We start from the raw sequence: 18,891 nt of genomic DNA, 5'->3' as shown, positions 1-18,891 counted from the left end.
GGGTAAGTATAAAGTTAGGGGCATTTCCCCGGGGGCAGCTATGCTGGGGGAGGAGGGAGGGGGGTCTACATGGGGTGGGGGGTAGGGTGTTTTTTTTTTTTGAAAACGGTTGAATAAACAGAGTTTTATGCATGGATTCCTGATCCCTTATAGTGCAAATTATCCATTCCATAAGACTAAAGTTAATCAATAAATTTACTCTAATAGTCCAAGGAAAAATGAACAGAGATGTTTTTAAGAGTAGGCTTTGCCAACTATTAACTTCTGAACTCAGTATCTCTCAGACTCAGACACTACCATGACCGGCCCAGGTGCAACACCTGACCCCCCCACCCCTCGCATGATCTTCTTCTGTCAAGCACGTGTGTGTCGTTTCACCTGTGATGAGGTGCCATCATGTTTTTGGCTGGGCCCTGGCACCGCTGGTAGGTATGTCACTGTTACTCAGCAAGAGAAGTAATTCAGTGCAATCATCTTCCATTAGCGGAATTAGAAAATGTTCTGCACACTTCTGTACTTTGCGGGTGGAAATATTTTAAGCAAATCTGCATGAATACATGTATATATATATATATATGGAGTGTATTTCCTTCCCCCAATCCCAGTGTAATTGCAGGAGTGCTGTTGCATTTGTGTGTGTGTGACACAAATCAGACACAATTTGATTAAAATTTTCATCAGGATGACATTGTTTATTGCGCTAGATGTTAAAAATATGTCTGTGCCTTTTATTTTTTTTAGACTCAAATCCACTACCCATATTGATGCTGGTTGTTGTGGGAACCCTGGAGATACCGCCAGCTTGAAGGTGATTAATAATGTAGCCGACAAAGACACATTTCTTTAAATCTTCGTAGCAGTAACTAGGACCAGTAGATGGTAGTATAGTCACATATTATAGTTATATAAATATGGTCCTATAAAGGGGCAAAGCAAGATGCTGGCTGAAAGAACCTCACATAGAAGAATTCTATACCTTTATACTATTCTTAAAAAAAATCTTTGAGGTTCTTGGGTTTATTAAAAGTTACCCGAAAATAGCGAGATATAATTATCTATAAGTGTACTGAAGTCTAATACTAACTACTGACAGTACTAAATAGTTTGAAAGAAGGCTAATTAAAGTTTCACTGGTTTTGTAACTTCTGAGAACATAACAAGGTTACCTTTTAGCCAGTGACTCAGCTCATTCTCAGACTAAACAGGAAAGAAAAGAGCTAAGCATTAATGGCAGCACCATACATGGATTTGTTTTCTGATCAGATTACACACTGGAAACCTGCAAATAGTTACAGTTTTGAAACAGTAGAAACACGGATAAGCTGAACACACCAACAACAATACCTGAGCTATATTCTCACATCAGATGCAGGCCTGGGAGTCAATATAGGCCCTGTCATTCCAAGTACAGAGAAGCCCAAACAGCCTCCTACCAGCCTACTATATGGTAACTTTTTATGGAGCCCTACAGCAGCCCCTCTGGCATTTGCCAGAACCCACAGATTGCCAGTCCGGGCCTGATCAGATGGGTGCAAAAGACCTACTTTAGGATCATCCTTATTTGAATTCCCATTATAGGTGGTGCACAGCCACAACTATTTGAGATTTTAGTTTCCTGGGAGAAATACCAAATAAAATTTGCTGCTTTTTTTTTTTTTTAGACTCATAGGGCTGATTTAAGACTGCAACAATGGACCCAGTTGTTCCGCAAATTGAAGATACTGGTGTCCAAAAGCGGCTCTTTCCACCTCTGCGTAGTAGCGCTGGTCTGCCACTTCATTTAGCTGAACTCTTGGGATTCTGCCAAATCTTGAAAAAGTGCTAGAAATTGGCAGATGACTACAAAAAAAACAATCATTTTAGTAAAGTAGAATTTATTTAACTTAATGTTCTGTGATTTTATTTATAGCTTGTATGACAAAATACACTTTTTATACACGATCACAACTGACAGTGTGTCAGATTTATAAAGTGCTGAATGGGACAAAATGAATTGTTTCTCTGGGACAAAATCCCATGCAATCCCAATCCCTACCAGTGTTATGTCCCTGGTCACCTTTTTGCTGCTCTATTGAGCCAGTTCTCTTCTGTTGTCAGTACTCTACACGCATTGCAGGTTACAAAAAGAAAAAAATAAATGTCATTTATTTACACCTTACTCCCTGAATGTAGGGAGTAAGTCTCTGCTTTCCAGAATGGAGCACAGAGATCTTTGTTCACCCAATGAAAGCAGCATTTGGCAGCTATTTATTCAAACATGGTGGGAGGCACATAGGTGTTCAACACTTTACCCGTCCCCTAACTTAGGAGTGCTGAATGGCACAAGCGGTAAGTACAGGATTTCACTGAGAATGCCTGAGCCAAGCTTGGCTTGTTTTACCAGATTTTTTTATCCAGCTCAAGGTGCAGAGCCAGATCATGGATACAAGTGCTTTTAAATGAGCACTATGGGGCCATCTTTTGCACTCCTTAGTTCTCTTGAGCTTGTTCCCAGAGTGTTAATAAGTCTCTGAGATCTTGAAAAGTATGAGTAGGACTAGGATAGGGCTGTTCTACATGTAAACTTGTACTACATCTCTGAGCTTAACATTACACAGAAAAGCCATGAAATATGCAAGGGTATGTGTATTTCCCCTGGGGCGGCAGCCCCAATGGACCCTACTCCGACACTGTAGCTAATAAACACTACTGGTGTCAAAATCAGTTCACAGAGAAGCCCTCTTTAAATTGAGCTTCTCCTTATCTAAAAGCCTAATAGGCTTCTTGGTGGATTGTTGATTTATGATTGTGCTTGGAAGAACATAAAATAGTATGAACTTTACTTGTAGTTTCAGGTTTTGCCCTGGATGGTGCAAGAAATAACAAAAAACATTCATATTCCTCATTGAAAACAATAGATATAAAGAATTTTTAGCACAAGCCATATTCATTAAACCAATGTTGAAAAAGGGGTATGTTGCCCATTTCAAAAGTTCTAGGAAGCAGGATAACTTTTGCAAAAACAATAACATCTGCAAAGCCAGGGCCAGATGCCCTATAAACAACATCACCCATGATTTCAATAAATGAGTGGATTTAACACCATATAAAAAAAAAAATGACGTACAATTACAGTAGAAGATTGCATTCGGATTAAGTCCTACAAGTGCACACATTTGTTCTGAGTCCCTTTGGTGGGTTCACACCCTGATCTGATATTCTGTATTCTCTTGTCCAGGCAGGGTAGGAGCAGAATGGCTTTGCAAAGCAGAACAATAATGGGAAGTAAAACCGATATCATGAAAGTCGGAGGTGTGTTCCATATAAATTGATTTACATCGACCCATTTGTTCCAGGCAAACACCAGCGCATGCAGAGTGGAAAGAAGGAGTGCAGTGTAGCCCAGCTTGCTCTGAAAAGAAAGGAAGGGGGCTCAGTTAAACCAGTCCATATAGATAACAAAGATTAGATGCATGTCTAGCTGGATTAACAATGTATTCAAATTAGTTGACATACTGTAAGATTGTCTGTCTCCTTCCCTCAGCCCTCTGGTGCAGCTACACAATTCCCTAAACACCCTGTCCTGTGTATATAACAGAATGGGAACTATATGACCTGGGATGTGTGATTATGTGGATAACATGAAAACTGCCCCATGCTCTATTAGCTTTAGTAAATCTATGAAAGAGAGAGCAAATAAATCAAAGTGAAATTATCATATTAAAGGAGTTGTTCACCTTTAAATTAACTTTTAGTATAATATAGAGAGTGATATTCTGAGACAATTTGCAATTAGTTTTAATTTTTTATTATTTGTGGTTTATGAGTTATTTATCTTTTTATTCAGCAGCTCTCCAGTTTGTAATTTCAGCAATCTGGTTTCTAGGGTCCAAATTACCCTAGCAACCATGCACTAATTTGAAAAAGAGACTGGAATATGAATAGGAGAGGGCCTGAATAGAAAGATGAGTAAGGAAAAGTAGGCATAACAATAAATTTGTAACTTTACAGAGCATTTGTTTTTTAGATGGGGTCAGTGACCCCATTTGAAAAGTTGGAAATATTTAAAAATAATTAAAAAACTATAAAAAAAATAATGAAGTAAAATTGCTTAGAAATGACCATGCTATAACATACTAAAAGTTAACATTAAGGTGAACCATCCGTTTAATAGATTTACCAGTGCCAAGCACTTTAATGAAATGAGACATAGTATTGCCCAGTTGAGATGGATTGTGCCAGAAAAAGTAATATAAATATATATGGTTTTGGAATTCATGTCAAACATGTTTATCGTAATGATTTTCATAGGTTTCTACAGCTTCTTTGTGTTCTGTCATATGATCACTGCCCTCCACAACCCTGACTGATACATTTCACACATTCCTACACCATGTTAAGCCATGAAACTATGCACATGATTGCATGCAAAATGCACAGACTTAAAATGTGAGAGCATTCTCTGCAGCAATTCCCACCACTGTCAATGGTAATTTTCATCAACATTAGGGCTATGTGTGAGCTGGGGGTCTGCATATTGAGAACAGCTTGGACGCTTCTAATTATGATGTGCCACAATGATTTTGCCAGTTTGGGACATTTTCATCCCTGCTATAAAAATCAAATGCTGAATCAGTGCAGTCTCAAACTCACTCCGGAGCTATACAAACTTACTTCAGGTTTCTTATAAAAACGGTACACATTTTTTAATTAACATATATTGGAGATAGGTTTCTTTTTCATTAAAGAAAGTAAAAATGGGATTTTATTTTTTTGCCTTTACATGCCCTTTAAATTCATATATTTATTCCAGGGGCTGATTTACAAACACGTGCTAAATGACACAAGTGTATTTACCAATAATAAGCAATCTGTCTTTCGCTTGTATTTTCAAATTAGTAGTAGACTGTTTAAAACTAAATTCTCTCATCAGGTATTAAGAGGCAGCTAGTCCTGAAAACGATCACGGAAGTCCTGCCGTGTAAGGTAAAAAAGAAAATGTTATATATGTTGATACAGGAGCTATGGCTAATGGCTGGCAATTTAGAATATTGGCCTACATGTTTTTTGCAGCCCTAAGTAGGCTAACTTTGGCAGTACTTTTGATATTGAACGGTATGCATTAGGGATAGGCGATGATGCGATTTCCCTAATATGGACACACAGTAAAGGATGGACTACACATTCATGAATCAACTTTAATGGACTAACTTTGGATTATCAGTTTGATATTGTTTGATATATTGTTTGAATTTTGTAATATCTTATTGTATTCGCTTGACACTGTCACTTTAAGAGATGAATGGGGAGGATCCTTGTATGAAGGTATTTAAGACCATAATGCCTTGCACCCGGTACACTTGAGAAAGGGCTTGGCCTGAAATATGTAGTGTACTCACACTGCAAATAAAATAACACTTGCAGTTTACTTAAAGGGATCCTGTCATCATAAAACATGTTTTTTTCAAAACGCACCAGTTAATAGTGCTACTCCAGCAGAATTCTGCACTGAAATCCATTTCTCAAAAGAGCAAACAGATTTTTTTATATTCAATTTTGAAATCTGACATGGGGCTAGACATTTTGTCAATTTCCCAGCTGCCCCCAGTCATGTGACTTGTGCCTGCACTTTAGGAGAGAAATGCTTTCTGGCAGGCTGCTGTTTTTCCTTCTCAATGTAACTGAATGTGTCTCAATGGGACATGGGTTTTACTATTGAGTGCTGTTCTTAGATCTACCAGGCAGTTGTTATCTTGTGTTAGGGAGCTGTTATCTGGTTACCTTCCCATTGTTCTTTTGTTTGGCTGCTGGGGGGGAAAAGGGAGGGGGTGATATCACCCCAACTTGCAGTACAGCAGTAAAGAGTCATTGAAGTTTATCAGAGCACAAGTCACATGACTTGGGGCAGCTGGGAAATTGACAATATGTCTAGCCCCATGTCAGATTTCAAAATTTAATATAAAAATATCTGTTTGCTCTTTTGAGAAATGGATTTCAGTGCAGAATTCTGCTGGAGCAGCACTATTAACTGATTCATTTTGGAATTTTTTTTTTCCCATGACAGTATCCCTTTAATGCTGCCTTACAGCTGTTTGATTCCTACATTTGAAATTGGTCACTTTTGTGGTGGTGCACAGACATCTGAATCACGAGCACGACTGAACCATAACCTTTCTTGGTCCCCTATTGACCATGGTCAGACTGGAGCATTGAGGGCCCAGCAGGGCTGCAAAATGAAGGGCCCTCCTGGAAGTCCCCGGTGGCCCCCTCCCGACCTCCAAACTTACACCACACGCATGCGGGAAAGACGCGACGCAACAACTGATCAACGATCTGGGCAGTAGGTCTGGGCCAGCTGGGGCCAGCCGGAGCCCATGAGGGCCGGGGCCCACCGGGTTTTTTCCCGGTGTTCCACCAGCCCAGTCTGAACCTAGCTGTCAGCTATGAATGGTTTAATATAAAAAAGAATTTGGGTTTCATGTTTAGTTTGAAAATTACTTTTATTACACAGCTTTTTTTGTTGGGGTGACAGGTCCCCTTTAAATAGCAACTTGATTGCTATTATTCAGTAAAAGCTTCACCGTGATGTGTGGAATTCTTTCTAAATGGGGAATTTTTTGTGACTTTTTTTGGGGGGTAGGATGGTGGAATTTTCCATCTTTACTCATCAAGAACAAACAAGGAAAGACTATTTTAGTGTGTACCTGAATAAACTGGAACTCACGCCAAGACAGCAAGTTGCTTACAGAGGGAATTGATGCTATTGCCAATATGCTCAGTATAGCAAGGGCAAGAATTCCAAGGCACACGTAGATTTCCATTCTCCAAACATCGTGCTCAACCCAAGCATTTTCCTTTTGCTGTTTCACCTGCAGGAAATGAGTAGGCCAATACAAAATACATTTATCCCTTACATTCCTCCATTGCATTACATTCTTTACATTGTAACTGTAACTGTCTTTTTGTAATGTCAGTCACCATAACTTCCATGTAATAAAAACATATAAACTTCAAAAACCCAATTAGGGTTATTTTGCCAGCAGAATGGATTCATGCAGCTTAGTTACCATACATGTATATTACATTGTACTGTTTTATGATTATACAGGTATGGGATCTGTTATGTGGAAACCTGATATCCTGAAAGCTCTGAATTATGACTATCCAAATAATCCAGATTTATAAAAATGATTTCCTTTCTAATTTGTTATAATTAAACAGCACCTTGTACTTGATCCAAACTAAGATATAATTAATCCTTATTGTAAGCAAAATCAGCTTATTTGGTTTATTTAATGTTTACATGATTTTCTAGTAGATTTAAGGCACGAAGATCCAAATTACAGAAAGATTGATTGTCCGGAAAGCCCCAAGTCTCGAGCATTCTGGATAACAGATCTCACCCCTGTAGTGAGTTTCAAGATAGTAGATCCCCTATCTATATACTTGTATTTAACAAGTATTTATGAAGCACCAATTTCTATTCTTCAATGATGTACATTGGAAGACTGTATAAATCAAACATATCAAACCGATGCATGATTTAGAGAGGGTGCTGATCATTAGAGCTTACAGTCAAAAAACTGTTATGACACACAAAGTGTAAGGTTCTGCAAGATCAGGAGTCAGCAAAACTAAGTGAGAGATGTGGCACTTAGTGGGTGGCAGCGTATTATAGCTCATATACAGACTGAAAGCTAGCCTAGATGAGGGTAAACGTCTTTAAAGAAAACTGTTTTAGAGTTTGTTGAAAAGGTAGGGTAGAACTTGAAAGGGGAATCAAGCGATGGGATGTGGCTCGAGTGAGGTTTTTTAATTAGTGTATGTAAGGAGGTAGTGAATGAGATGTTGAAGAGTTGATTGTTATAATATCCTAATGTGCAGTTTAAGTTCATAAATATAGGTTAAAGCGATATTGTGTGCTGATTTAAACAACAGAGTCAGTAGTTTACTTTTTATCCTGAATGGTAGCGGAAGCCAGAGTCAGGATTATTAAAGTGGCAGAGGTAAAGTCATACGTTCCAACATTTCAGAAATAAAAAGAGGGACAAAAAAAGAGTTGCCCTGCTATACGCGGCAATTTTTTGACCACGCCCATTTTTGTGGCCACACATCCTAATGTTCATTTTACAAAATGTTTCAGTTATTACAGGTTTGTTAATGAAGGCAAATTGCCCTTTAAGCTGTGAGTCTAACTTTCCCCAAGGGAGCTCCTTATCTAAATTGTTACAATTACTTATTTGCTTATCTCTAAATTGTTAGAAAAGTATCTTAACTGCACCTGTGGCTGTTCTGGGCTCTATGCCAAGGCCAATTAAGTTAGAAACTTTGTACCTTTTTCTGGCTGTTCAGTGCAGAGAAAGTTGGGACTTTTCAGTACAAATGCTGCGGGTTGAGCTGTCAAAAGCGGGACTGTCCTGCTGAAAACGGGACAGTTGGGAGGTATGGGTAAAGTGGTGAGTAAGGTTTATGAGCCTCGCAACTGCATTTTTAATGCACTGGAGGGCAGGCCAATTAAAAAAGGGTTGCAAAAGTCAATATGTGATGTGATTAATGGGAGTGGCCAGATTTAAGAAATATGCGGTACTGAAATTATTATTATTTATGTATTGAGTGGATGTGAGTGTGAAGGGTAGGGCAAAATCAAACATTATACCAATACACTGGGCTTAAGGGGAAGCAATGGTAGTATGATTTATAGAGTGATATTCTGAGACAATCTGCAATTGGTTTTCATGTTTTATTGTTTGTATTTAACTTTTTAGTCAGCAGCTTTCTAGTTTGTATTTTCAGTAATCTGATTGCTAGGGTCCAACTTATCCTGGCAAACATGCTAGAGACTGGAATATGAATAGGAGAGGGTCTGAATAGAAAATAAGTAATAAAAAGTAGCAATTATAATAAATTTGTAGCTTTACCGAGCATTTGTTTTTTAGATGGGGTCAGAGACCCCCATTTGAAAGCTGGAAAGAGTCAGAAGAAGGCAAATAATTCAAAAACCTATAAAAAACAAGAAAAAATGAAGACCAATTGGAAAGTTGTTTAGAATTAGCTATTCTAAAACAGGTAAACCTAAATTTCTGGGCAGTTGAGGACCATTGCTATCTTGGACAATTTTCTAACTACAAGACTTGACAGTATATTACCTGTTGATAAGCCCAGTTCAGAAGTTTGTATCTGTAGGACCTTCTCATTGGGTAGGACAAACTGAAGAGAGCATGCATTACTGCAAAGAAAAAACACAGAAGTCCAAACTGCTTCCGTCTAAGCATCCAAGTGTTCAGCCAAGCTGGGAACCTTTGGTATTTTGTGCCTCTGTAAAGCTGGAAAAATGCAGCAAAGATTCCAGGCATGTACGCCAGGGACAAAAGGATGATGGAGATCACAGGCAAAACTTTGTTGACCACAAGAACTGGAATTCTATAGAATTCATTCTTATTGTTCATAAAGAACGGCTGCAGCACTTCTCTGGCCACAGTATAAACAAACACGATGAGTGCCAGAACCGATGCTACCGTTAAAGGTAAATGCCATTCTGGGAACAGCTCGGCCTTTCTTCCATTTCTCACACTGGTAGAATTCCACACAGATACATCAAAATGGGATGATTGTTCTTGATTATCTTGTTCCGGTTCTGCCTGACAATCCTGGTTCTGGAAGAAGCAAAACAGAGAACCCAGTCTTATGTAATGCACAGTTTGATAAATCAGTGAACAATTTCTGAAGTCTATCTATCTATCTATCTATCTATCTATCTATCTATCTATCTATCTATCTATCTATCTATCTAGCCATCCATGTATCTATCAATCTATCATCATCTATCATTTATCTATCTATCAATCATCTTTCTATTATCTATCTATCTATCTATCTATCTATCTATCTATCTATCTATCTATCTATCTATCTATCTATCTATCTGTCCATATAGCTATCTATAAACTGTCTATCTATCTATCTATCTATCTATCTATCTATCTATCTATCTATCTATCTATCTATCTATCTATGACAATGTAGCCATTAAAAGTCCAGTCACATGCACAGACAGTCAGTGAAACAGAATAAAATCCATCAAACTGACATATCATCTCTCTGTTTTATGGTGATTCATGCAGAAAAAGCTGGCAAGTCTCACACACTTGGTTTTTACAGGGAACATTTAGTTAATTATTAGATTGATAATATTGTGCTATTTTTTTTAATTCCAAATGTTACTTTGCCTCTGTTTACTGTAGTTACAAATGAAAAATCATAGGAACATGACCTCTTAGTCCTCTCTCTTGTTTACTACAATGACCAACGTCAGAGGTTTTGTTGTCCAAAAACGTAGCAAGCAATCAGTGTTTGATCTTTTGGACATTTAATATCCAACATGACTTAATACCAGGACGCATACAGTATTGTATGTACGTGTTGGGAAATAGTTGGATGTCAGCCATTATAGATTTATAGGGTAAATGAGATTTTGTTCTTCCTGCTTTAATATGCAAACACTCTGATATTACCAGTTCACCCCCGCAGTCCACATTTTTCCATCGTTGCTGTTCCCAGGTTTCTTCTTTACTTGATACATGCAAATCATACAAATGCCCATCTGCCATGGGTAACTCTTTGAAAAACAAATAGATCTTGGTTAAAAATAGATCATGTAAAACTCCATGCAGCACTATATATATTGTGTCAATACTGGTATGGCATCTGTTATCCAAAAACCTATTATCCAGAAAGCTCAAAATTACTTGATTCTAACTTAGATATAAAGAATCCTTATTGGAGACACAACAAAGCTATTGAGTTGAATTAATGTTTCAATGACATTTTAGTAGACTCAAGGTATGGAGACCCAAATTACCGAAAGACCCCTTAACTGGGTAACCCCTGGTCCTGAGCATTCTGGATAACAGATCCCATACCTGTATATAAAAAATATATGCTTTACTTTGAAACATTTCTTATTATATTAATAATGATTTTTACTGTTATGACATTTTTATGAACCGTTACCTCATAAATACATAATTCCTTAAAAATTTAAACTTGCACAGATTTTATACAATAGCTAGATTTACATCCACAGTTTAACTCAAATTTCATATATTACAGGTATGGGACCTGTTATCCAGAATTCTCAGGACTTGAGGTTTTCCGGATAACAGATCTTTCTGTAATTTGGATCTTCATACCTTAAGTCTACTAGAAAATCATGTAAACATCAAATAAACCCAATAGGCTGGTTTTGCTTGAAATAAGTATTAATTATATCTTAGTTGGGATCAAGCTACTGCCTTTCAAATGGGGCTCACTGACCCCATCTAAAAACAAATGCTTTATAACAAATATATTATTATTGCTACTTTTCATTACTCATCTTTCTATGTAGGCCTCTCCTATTTATATTCCGATCTTTTATTCAAATCAAGGCATGGTTGCTAGGGTAATTTGGACCCTAGCAATCAGATTGCTGAAATTGCAAACTGGAGAGCGGATGAATAAAAAGATAAATAACTCAAAACCCACAAATAATAAAACATTCAAACCAATTGCAAATTGTCTGAGAATATCACTCTCTACATCATAGTTAATTCAAAGGTGAACACCCCCTTTAAACTTGAAAGAATAAAGGTTGGACATCCCATTCCATAAACATTTTAATAATACTTATTGAAATGCACCTTAAAAATAAAAGGAAAAGACAACGTATACAAAGGAGTAGCAAATAATGTAGAAATCAATGATGTAGTTATGGTGAGGGCTATTTACTTTGTGCTTCCTACACAATGAGAAACACGTGAGAGAAAGCAACGTAGCATGGGTCACTGAAACAGAATATTTGCTTTGAGTGAATAAGCAGACAGCCAGTGCACTGCACATGCTACAGCCGGAAACCATGTGATACTCACTTTCACAGTCACCTGAGAGCAGATACGAGAACGTAAGGAAACAAAAACGTCTTTCATAAAAAACGCCAGCAAATATTCTTTACAGAATTGGATCTCTAAACCGTATTTGTCTCTTGGCCTCTGCACACAAGAGACTCACACAAGTAACCTCTGTGGACGTGGGGCTGAGCAGAATGTAGGAAGGTAAATGCTCAGAGCACAGCTATGACTTTATATATAAAGAATTCGGATACAGTATTTACTTTGTGTATTCTGAAATGAATTAGGAGCAAATTTGCCCAGTGTTACTAAATGATTCCTACTGAGTAGAGACTACCTCCAAAGCAAACAGCCATACAAGCTTATCTCATATTTATGTAATTACATACACATTTATATAAGTACATACAAAAGCATGTAGTTTTAGATCTATATAATGAATTTTACCATATGTGCAGAGGGGGCTAAAAAGAGGCAAAGTTTGGAGAAAAAAAAGAAACTGCAGCTGACTAGTGATGGGCAAATAAATTCGCCAGGCACAAATTTGCGGAAAAATGAATACCCTCTCGAAAATTTGTCTGCGAAAAATCCACCACTTCAAAAAAAATTGGGCATGTGGCAGAATAGTGGTGCACATTGTTGCGCCTCAAAATTATATGGACTTTTTCCCAGTTTCCCGAATTTCACGGTAAACGGGACAAATTTGCCCATCACTACCGCTGACAACTGAGACAATTTTAAAGCTATTTATTCACAGTTGTAAACATAATAAACAACACATAAAAACATTCATCTTATTACATCTGTACCTTTCTTATTTTGAAAAATTGTGGGGGGGGAGGGTAGTGGAAAGGCCCCAGGTGCCTTGCACTGGTTTGGAGAGTAGAACGAGTATAGGAGAGAAAGCAAAGGAGACGAGTGTCTTCCTGCTCAGCCTGATATTCCACTAATAGTGGTTTTCTGACTTTTTCTGTTCAAGTCCAATATTTGGACAGGGATAACCCTTAACTAGCTCAATTTATGAAAGTCTTGAGAGCCATAGAATATCAAGACCGAAAATATGTGTATACCTCAAATCTCATGCTTAGGGTCAGGCCACATGAGCAGATTCGGGGAGATTAGTCGCCCCAGCGACAAATTTCCTTTCTTCGGGGCGACAATCTCCCCGAACTGCCTTCCCCGTGCCCTCCGCTGGCTAAAATGAAAATCGCCTGGGGGAAGGCAAACACGGCGCTTCATTTGCCGAAGTCGCCCGAAGTTCGGAAAATGAAGCGCCGCATGTGCCTTCCCCCAGGCAATTTTCATTTTAGCCGGCAGTGGGCAGGGGGAAGGCAGTTCGGAGAGATTGTCGTCCTGAAAGGAGGAGATTTGTCGATGGGGCGACTAATCTCCCCGAATCTGCTCGTGTGGCCAGACCTCATTGTGCTTTAAACTATGAGGACCTATCTAGAAAATCAAATAGTTTGCTCCACAGTTTGGGAACCAATGAACATTGCCTCTTGGTACAACATATTGACACCTTGTGAGTCTTATAAAACTATTGCTCTCTCCTGATCTTACCCATTGTTGCTAAGCATAAGAAACCAATTGTTATTTTGGTGTCATAATACTCCTTGCTGTGCTTCAAGAAGCAGCTGGTCACGGCCTGCATTTTTTAGTAGTGTGGGATGTCGTAGCCAGTGCGTCATTCTCCTGACAAAACCCAAGGCAGAGATGAACAACTGTTGACTCTCTACTCTAGATATTATTCACTGAAACCGACTGAAAGCTAAATTAGGAGTATGGGAGCTAAAGGTCAACAATATTTGGAAGGGACAACTGTTTGCTTAGCAAGACTACAAAAGCATTCCCAATGAAGATAATTAACACAGCCATGGGCCATTCAGGTATGCTCTCTGACTGAATCACACAAAGGCTGAACGGCTGACAATACGAGGGACCACACAGTATAGCTGCTTTTTTATTGTTCCAGTTGTTTGTGCAGAAGATTAGCAAGTGAAGGGGAGCACTGTGCTTACTGTATCTGCTGATGCACCATGCACTGGCTGACTTGGGTCATCGGCAGAAGATATTTTCAAACCTTTCCCATTTTAAACCGCCCGATAGGCATAGCACTTGGATATAAGTAATGATTAATGAGCCACCATACACGTACCAATAATCATCTGAAGCTTTGTTTTTGGTATGTAGAGGCCAGCCCAGCTCTATTCATCTCTTTGACCACAAATAGGCTTTCCAATGATTGCCGAAGCTCCAAACCTTGTTTATACTGGCTCTCAGCACAGCTCTGACACAAGTCACTTAACTACAAGTAAAGCGCTACCATTACCACGTCTGTGGTTTGCCCTTGATGCTTCATACTAATAAGCAGAAATGGGAAACCTTTTGCAGAACTACAATTTCCAGGATCCCCCTGTATTTCTACAAATGCCGGTGTGCTAAAGGTTGGTTATCCTTGACAGTAACTTGTTAATCAGTAACTAGCAAGTTACTAATGAAAAGTTCGTTTGCATTGCTGCATTTGTGTTCCTGCCACAATGATGCTCAAACTATTTCCTAACACACTTTCCTTATTTAAAGGGACAGTAACACTAAAAAACGAAAGTGTCCTAAAGTAATGAAAATATAATGTACAGTTGTGCTGCACTGGAAAAATTGGTGTGTTGGCTTCAGAAACACAACTATACTTTATGTAAACAAGCTGCTGTTTAGCCATTCAAAGCTGAAAAAGGAGAAACTGCACAGAATACACAGCAGATAACAGATACACTCTGTAGCATACAATGAAATTCTTCAGTACATATCTGTTATTTACTATGTGTCCTGTGCTTGGATGGCTGCCCCCCTGGCTACACAGCAGCTTGTTTATATAAACTATAGTAGTGTTTCTGAAGCCAAAACACCAATTTTTCCAGTGCAGCAGAACAGTACATTATATTTTAATTACTTTAGGACTGTTACTGTTCCTTTAAGTCTCGGAGGGACAGACGCTTTTTTGTTCTGACTTCTGAGAAGTGCTACTGTTCAAAATGAATGAATTAGGACTAAAAAAGCAAAGCTTCAAAATCAAGACAAGCAAAAATATTTCCAAACATATTCTGGCCTGTGGGTACGGCAAACACTGAGCCACGCATAAACTAGAGGTCACTTCCGTTTGAGTGAAAGACTTTCATTATGGTCATGTAATAAAAAAAACAAGTAACGTAAGCACGCTGAGCCTGACTGTCTGGTTTTTATCAGTGTTGATGGCTTTAAGAAATTACTAGTTTAAGTGCAGAATGCCAACTAAAAAAGTAACATGTTGTGAACTGCAACTACCAACAGTCTTATATAGGGCAGTGCCCTGTGTTTTTTATGGGAAGAAATGATCACATCTTTTTTGCAAACTATTAAACACATTCTCTAAAAGTGGGAGAAGCACAGTGTGACTCATGTCTTGACGGAAATTCAAAAATAGACCCTGCCAAGTAAACAAAGGCCTAAATAGCTCCACACAGGCCCAGTATAAAGCACTAATCTATGGCAGCTTACAGCAGTCCTGTGGGCTTTTATTATCACAGTTCCAGTCCAATCACATATCATAGGGTATATGGTTATCCATAACAGAATAAGGTCTTGACCTTCAGAATACAGAAACATAAAAGTGCTGTTAGTGTCAGTCATCTGCCCAAACCAGTTTATCCTTTATGGCAGAGCGAGGAAGAAAGGTTCATGGCACCCTAATGCATTCCTCTTCTACTGGGACGAAAAAATCATACAGAGTCTATGGAGAAGATCTTCTTCTCCTCTGTGGAACTATTGAATTCATAAGGCAAAGAAACTTGAATATTTATTTACATTTAGTGACATGATGTAGAAGAATAAAATTCAATGGTTTTATAGGATTTATATGGGGCAAATTCACTAAGATGCGAAGTTGCGCCAGGCGCAACTTCGCCGCACTTCGCCGCACTTCGCCAGGCGTAGTTTCGCCAGGGCTCAGCAAATTCACTAAAATCCGAAGTTGCGCACAGGGGTAGCGTAAGGTTGCGGAGTTGCGCTAGTGTTGATTCGCTATATAAAGCGAAGTTACACTATCGAAGGCTAATTTGCATACGGTGCGAAATTCAAATTTCAATGGAGGAACACGTATCTGCACTACAAATGCCTAGAAAACCTTCAAATCAGCAAATAAAATTTTTATTTTGCCCTACACATGTGCCCACTGTCTAGGTAAGTTGCCATGAGTCAGGAAATGTAGGGGGGAGGAAGGGGAGCCCCAAAAATTTTTCGATCTTTTTCAGCCTATCAGCCATCATGTAGAAAACACGCCAGCGTTTTTTGGGACTTAGAAAAAAAATTGACTTTTTTTTAAACAATCCCTATCTACTCTATTGCGCTTCGCCAGGTCTTAGGTGGCGAAGGAAGTCTAGCGTAAAAGGTAGCGTTCAGTACACTGCGTAAGTTAGTGAATTTGCGTAGTTTCGTCGCTAGCGAAAATTCGCCTGGCGTAAGGTTGCGAAGTAACACTAGCGAAACAACGCCAGCGTTCGTTAGTGAATTTGCGCAGTAGCGAAAATGCCAAACGCTAGCGAATTAACGCTAGTGTTCGGCGCTTCGCGGCTTAGTGAATTTGCCCCATAGTGTTTTCCCACAAACGCATTTAACAATGAATACAGGTAAGGGACCTGTAGCAGAATGCTCGGGACCTGGAGTTTTCCGGATAAGGGGTCTTTCTGTAACACAGATCTCCATACGTCTGCTACAAAATTATTTAAACATTAAAGGGCAAGTCAACCCCAAAATAAAAATGTGCCTAATAAATTAATCCTAAGCAACTTTCCAATATACATTCATTACAAATTTTCATTTATTTTAATGTTACGCTATTATAAACAGCATTGGCTTAACTCCCAGTTGTTACTTTTTAAACAATGTTGCAACTGGCTTGATTCTCCAGCAAAGAAAGTCTGTTAATCAGCTGCCTTGTCTTACATTGTATCAACAGTCATAGGGGTAAATTTATCAAAGAGTGAAGTTCCGCCACTAGAGTGAAATTCCGCAGCTCTCCATTCATTTCTATGGGATTTTGAAAGGCGTATTTATCAATGGGTGAAAGTGAAATTTCACCCTTTGATAAATACGCCTTTAAAAACCCATAGAAATGAATGGGAAGTGGCGGAATTTCACTCTAGTGGCGGAACTTCACTATTAACTTCACTCTTTGATAAATATACCCCTTAGGGTCAGGGCACACAGGCAGATTCAGGGAGATTAGTCGCCCATCGACAAATCTCCTCTTCTTTGAGGCGACTAATCACCCCGAACTGCCTCCCCTGCCTTCCCACCGGCTTAAATATAAATGGCCACAGGAAGGCACTAAGAGCACTTCGTTTTCCGAAGTCGTCCGAAGTTTCCTCGATTGAGGCATCTTAGACATCAGGACAGAGAATAGAAAGGGACAGACAAACAGTGCTTTTAATAGCAAAACATATACAAATAACTTAAAACCCATAGAAAATTTGTAATGAATGTATACTACAAAACTGCTTAGAATAATGTTTTCTTTTTTTATATTTTGGGGTTGACTTGCCCTTTAAATAAACCAAATAGGACTGTTTTCGCTCCAATAACGATTAGTTATATCTTATTTGGGATCAAGTACAAGGTACTGTTTTAAAGGGGTGTTTCACCTTTGTTATCTTTTAGTAGATTATAGAATGACCAATTCTAACAAACTTTTCAATTGGTCTTCATTATTATTTTTTTCATTATTTTCCTTCTTCTTCTGACTCTTTCCAGCTTTCAAATGGGGGTAACTAACCCCATCTATAAACAAATGTTCTGTAAAGTTACAAATTTATTATGGCTACTTTTTATTACAGATCTTTCTATTTAGGCCTCATGTTCCAGTCTCTTACTCAAATCAACACATGGTTGCTAGGGTAATTTGGAACCTAACAACCAGATCGCTGACATTGCAAGCTGGAGAGCTGCTGAATAACTCGAAAAACCACAAAACAAAAATTGAAAACCAATTGCAAATTGTCTCAGAATATCACCCTCTACGTCATACTAGAAGTTAACTTAAAGGTGAGCAACCCCTTTAATATTATTACATTAAAAAAAAAGAAAACATGTTTCAAACTCTTGAATTATTTAGTTATAAGTGGAGATGACCTTCCAGTCATTCAGAACTTTCTGGATAATGGGTTTCAGGATCACAGATCCCATAGCTGTACTATATAATATTGAGTACTGCAGTCTTCCTGTTGGTGCACAACATGAAATAGCTTCCCCCATTGCACAAAAAACACATAAGTAAGTTAAATGAATAAATTAATTAAAATATAATCACAGGTAAAGCTTTTTTTTTTTATAATTCTCTATTTTTTTTAATTATTGTGTTTGAATCTGCTTTTCCTTTTTTTTTTATTGTTCAGCTCATTGTCAAATCAGCCTATTGTGCACACACAGTGTACTGTCACAGGCAACCTCATATAATGAAAATCTCTATAAAACCCTATTTAAATCAGTTACATTAACTCAAATGCAGCGAGGTTAATAGAAACAAATGATCTTAATGCTAAAGAAGTAACTCACCAAAGTGTAGAGACAACTGTGCAGGTTGGAAAGAGAAGAACTTGCTGCCGGGAGTTGTACAGACGCCTGTAAGCCCTCCCTCCAAAATACACACCCTCTGCTCAGACAGCTCTAGCAGCCTACACATTTGCCTGCTGCACTTCTAGTAAAACCTTCAAGAAATATTCCCTTCAAGCCTTGCTCATTTTCATAATGAGGCGGTGCCATGTGTAATAAGATTCCTTATCCAGCATAAGCTGAAACTTGAAAGGCTGCCTTAAAATGAGCTTGTGCAATCTGCTGAGCAGAACTGATTGAATGAAATGGGCTTTTTCTTGCACTTGTTCTTGGTCATTTTTTCTATTTGTCAGTCTTCAGCCGCCAGGGATAGATAGATAGATGATAGATAGATAGATATATTCCTTTATTTATCACATACAGTGTTATACAAGTACAACCTTTAGCG

At 38.4% G+C, this 18,891-nt stretch overlaps 1 protein-coding gene across 1 annotated transcript; it reads right to left on the bottom strand.

Moving 5' to 3' along the window:
- Positions 1 to 663: 663 nt before the first annotated feature.
- steap1.L (six transmembrane epithelial antigen of the prostate 1 L homeolog) lies at positions 664 to 18,572 on the bottom strand. Its single transcript, XM_018267294.2, has 5 exons — positions 18,447 to 18,572; positions 10,491 to 10,594; positions 9,126 to 9,632; positions 6,684 to 6,848; positions 664 to 3,391 (listed from the first exon to the last, which is right to left on the bottom strand). Exons 2-5 carry the CDS (start codon positions 10,584 to 10,586, stop codon positions 3,140 to 3,142), a joined length of 1,020 nt encoding a protein of 339 aa, XP_018122783.2. The 5' UTR covers positions 10,587 to 10,594; positions 18,447 to 18,572; the 3' UTR covers positions 664 to 3,139.
- Positions 18,573 to 18,891: the final 319 nt, after the last annotated feature.

This window comes from Xenopus laevis, chromosome 6L (assembly GCF_017654675.1).
Source record: "Xenopus laevis strain J_2021 chromosome 6L, Xenopus_laevis_v10.1, whole genome shotgun sequence".
Classification (NCBI taxonomy): Eukaryota; Metazoa; Chordata; class Amphibia; order Anura; family Pipidae; genus Xenopus; species Xenopus laevis.
This window is presented reverse-complemented; position numbering and strand designations above follow the sequence as displayed.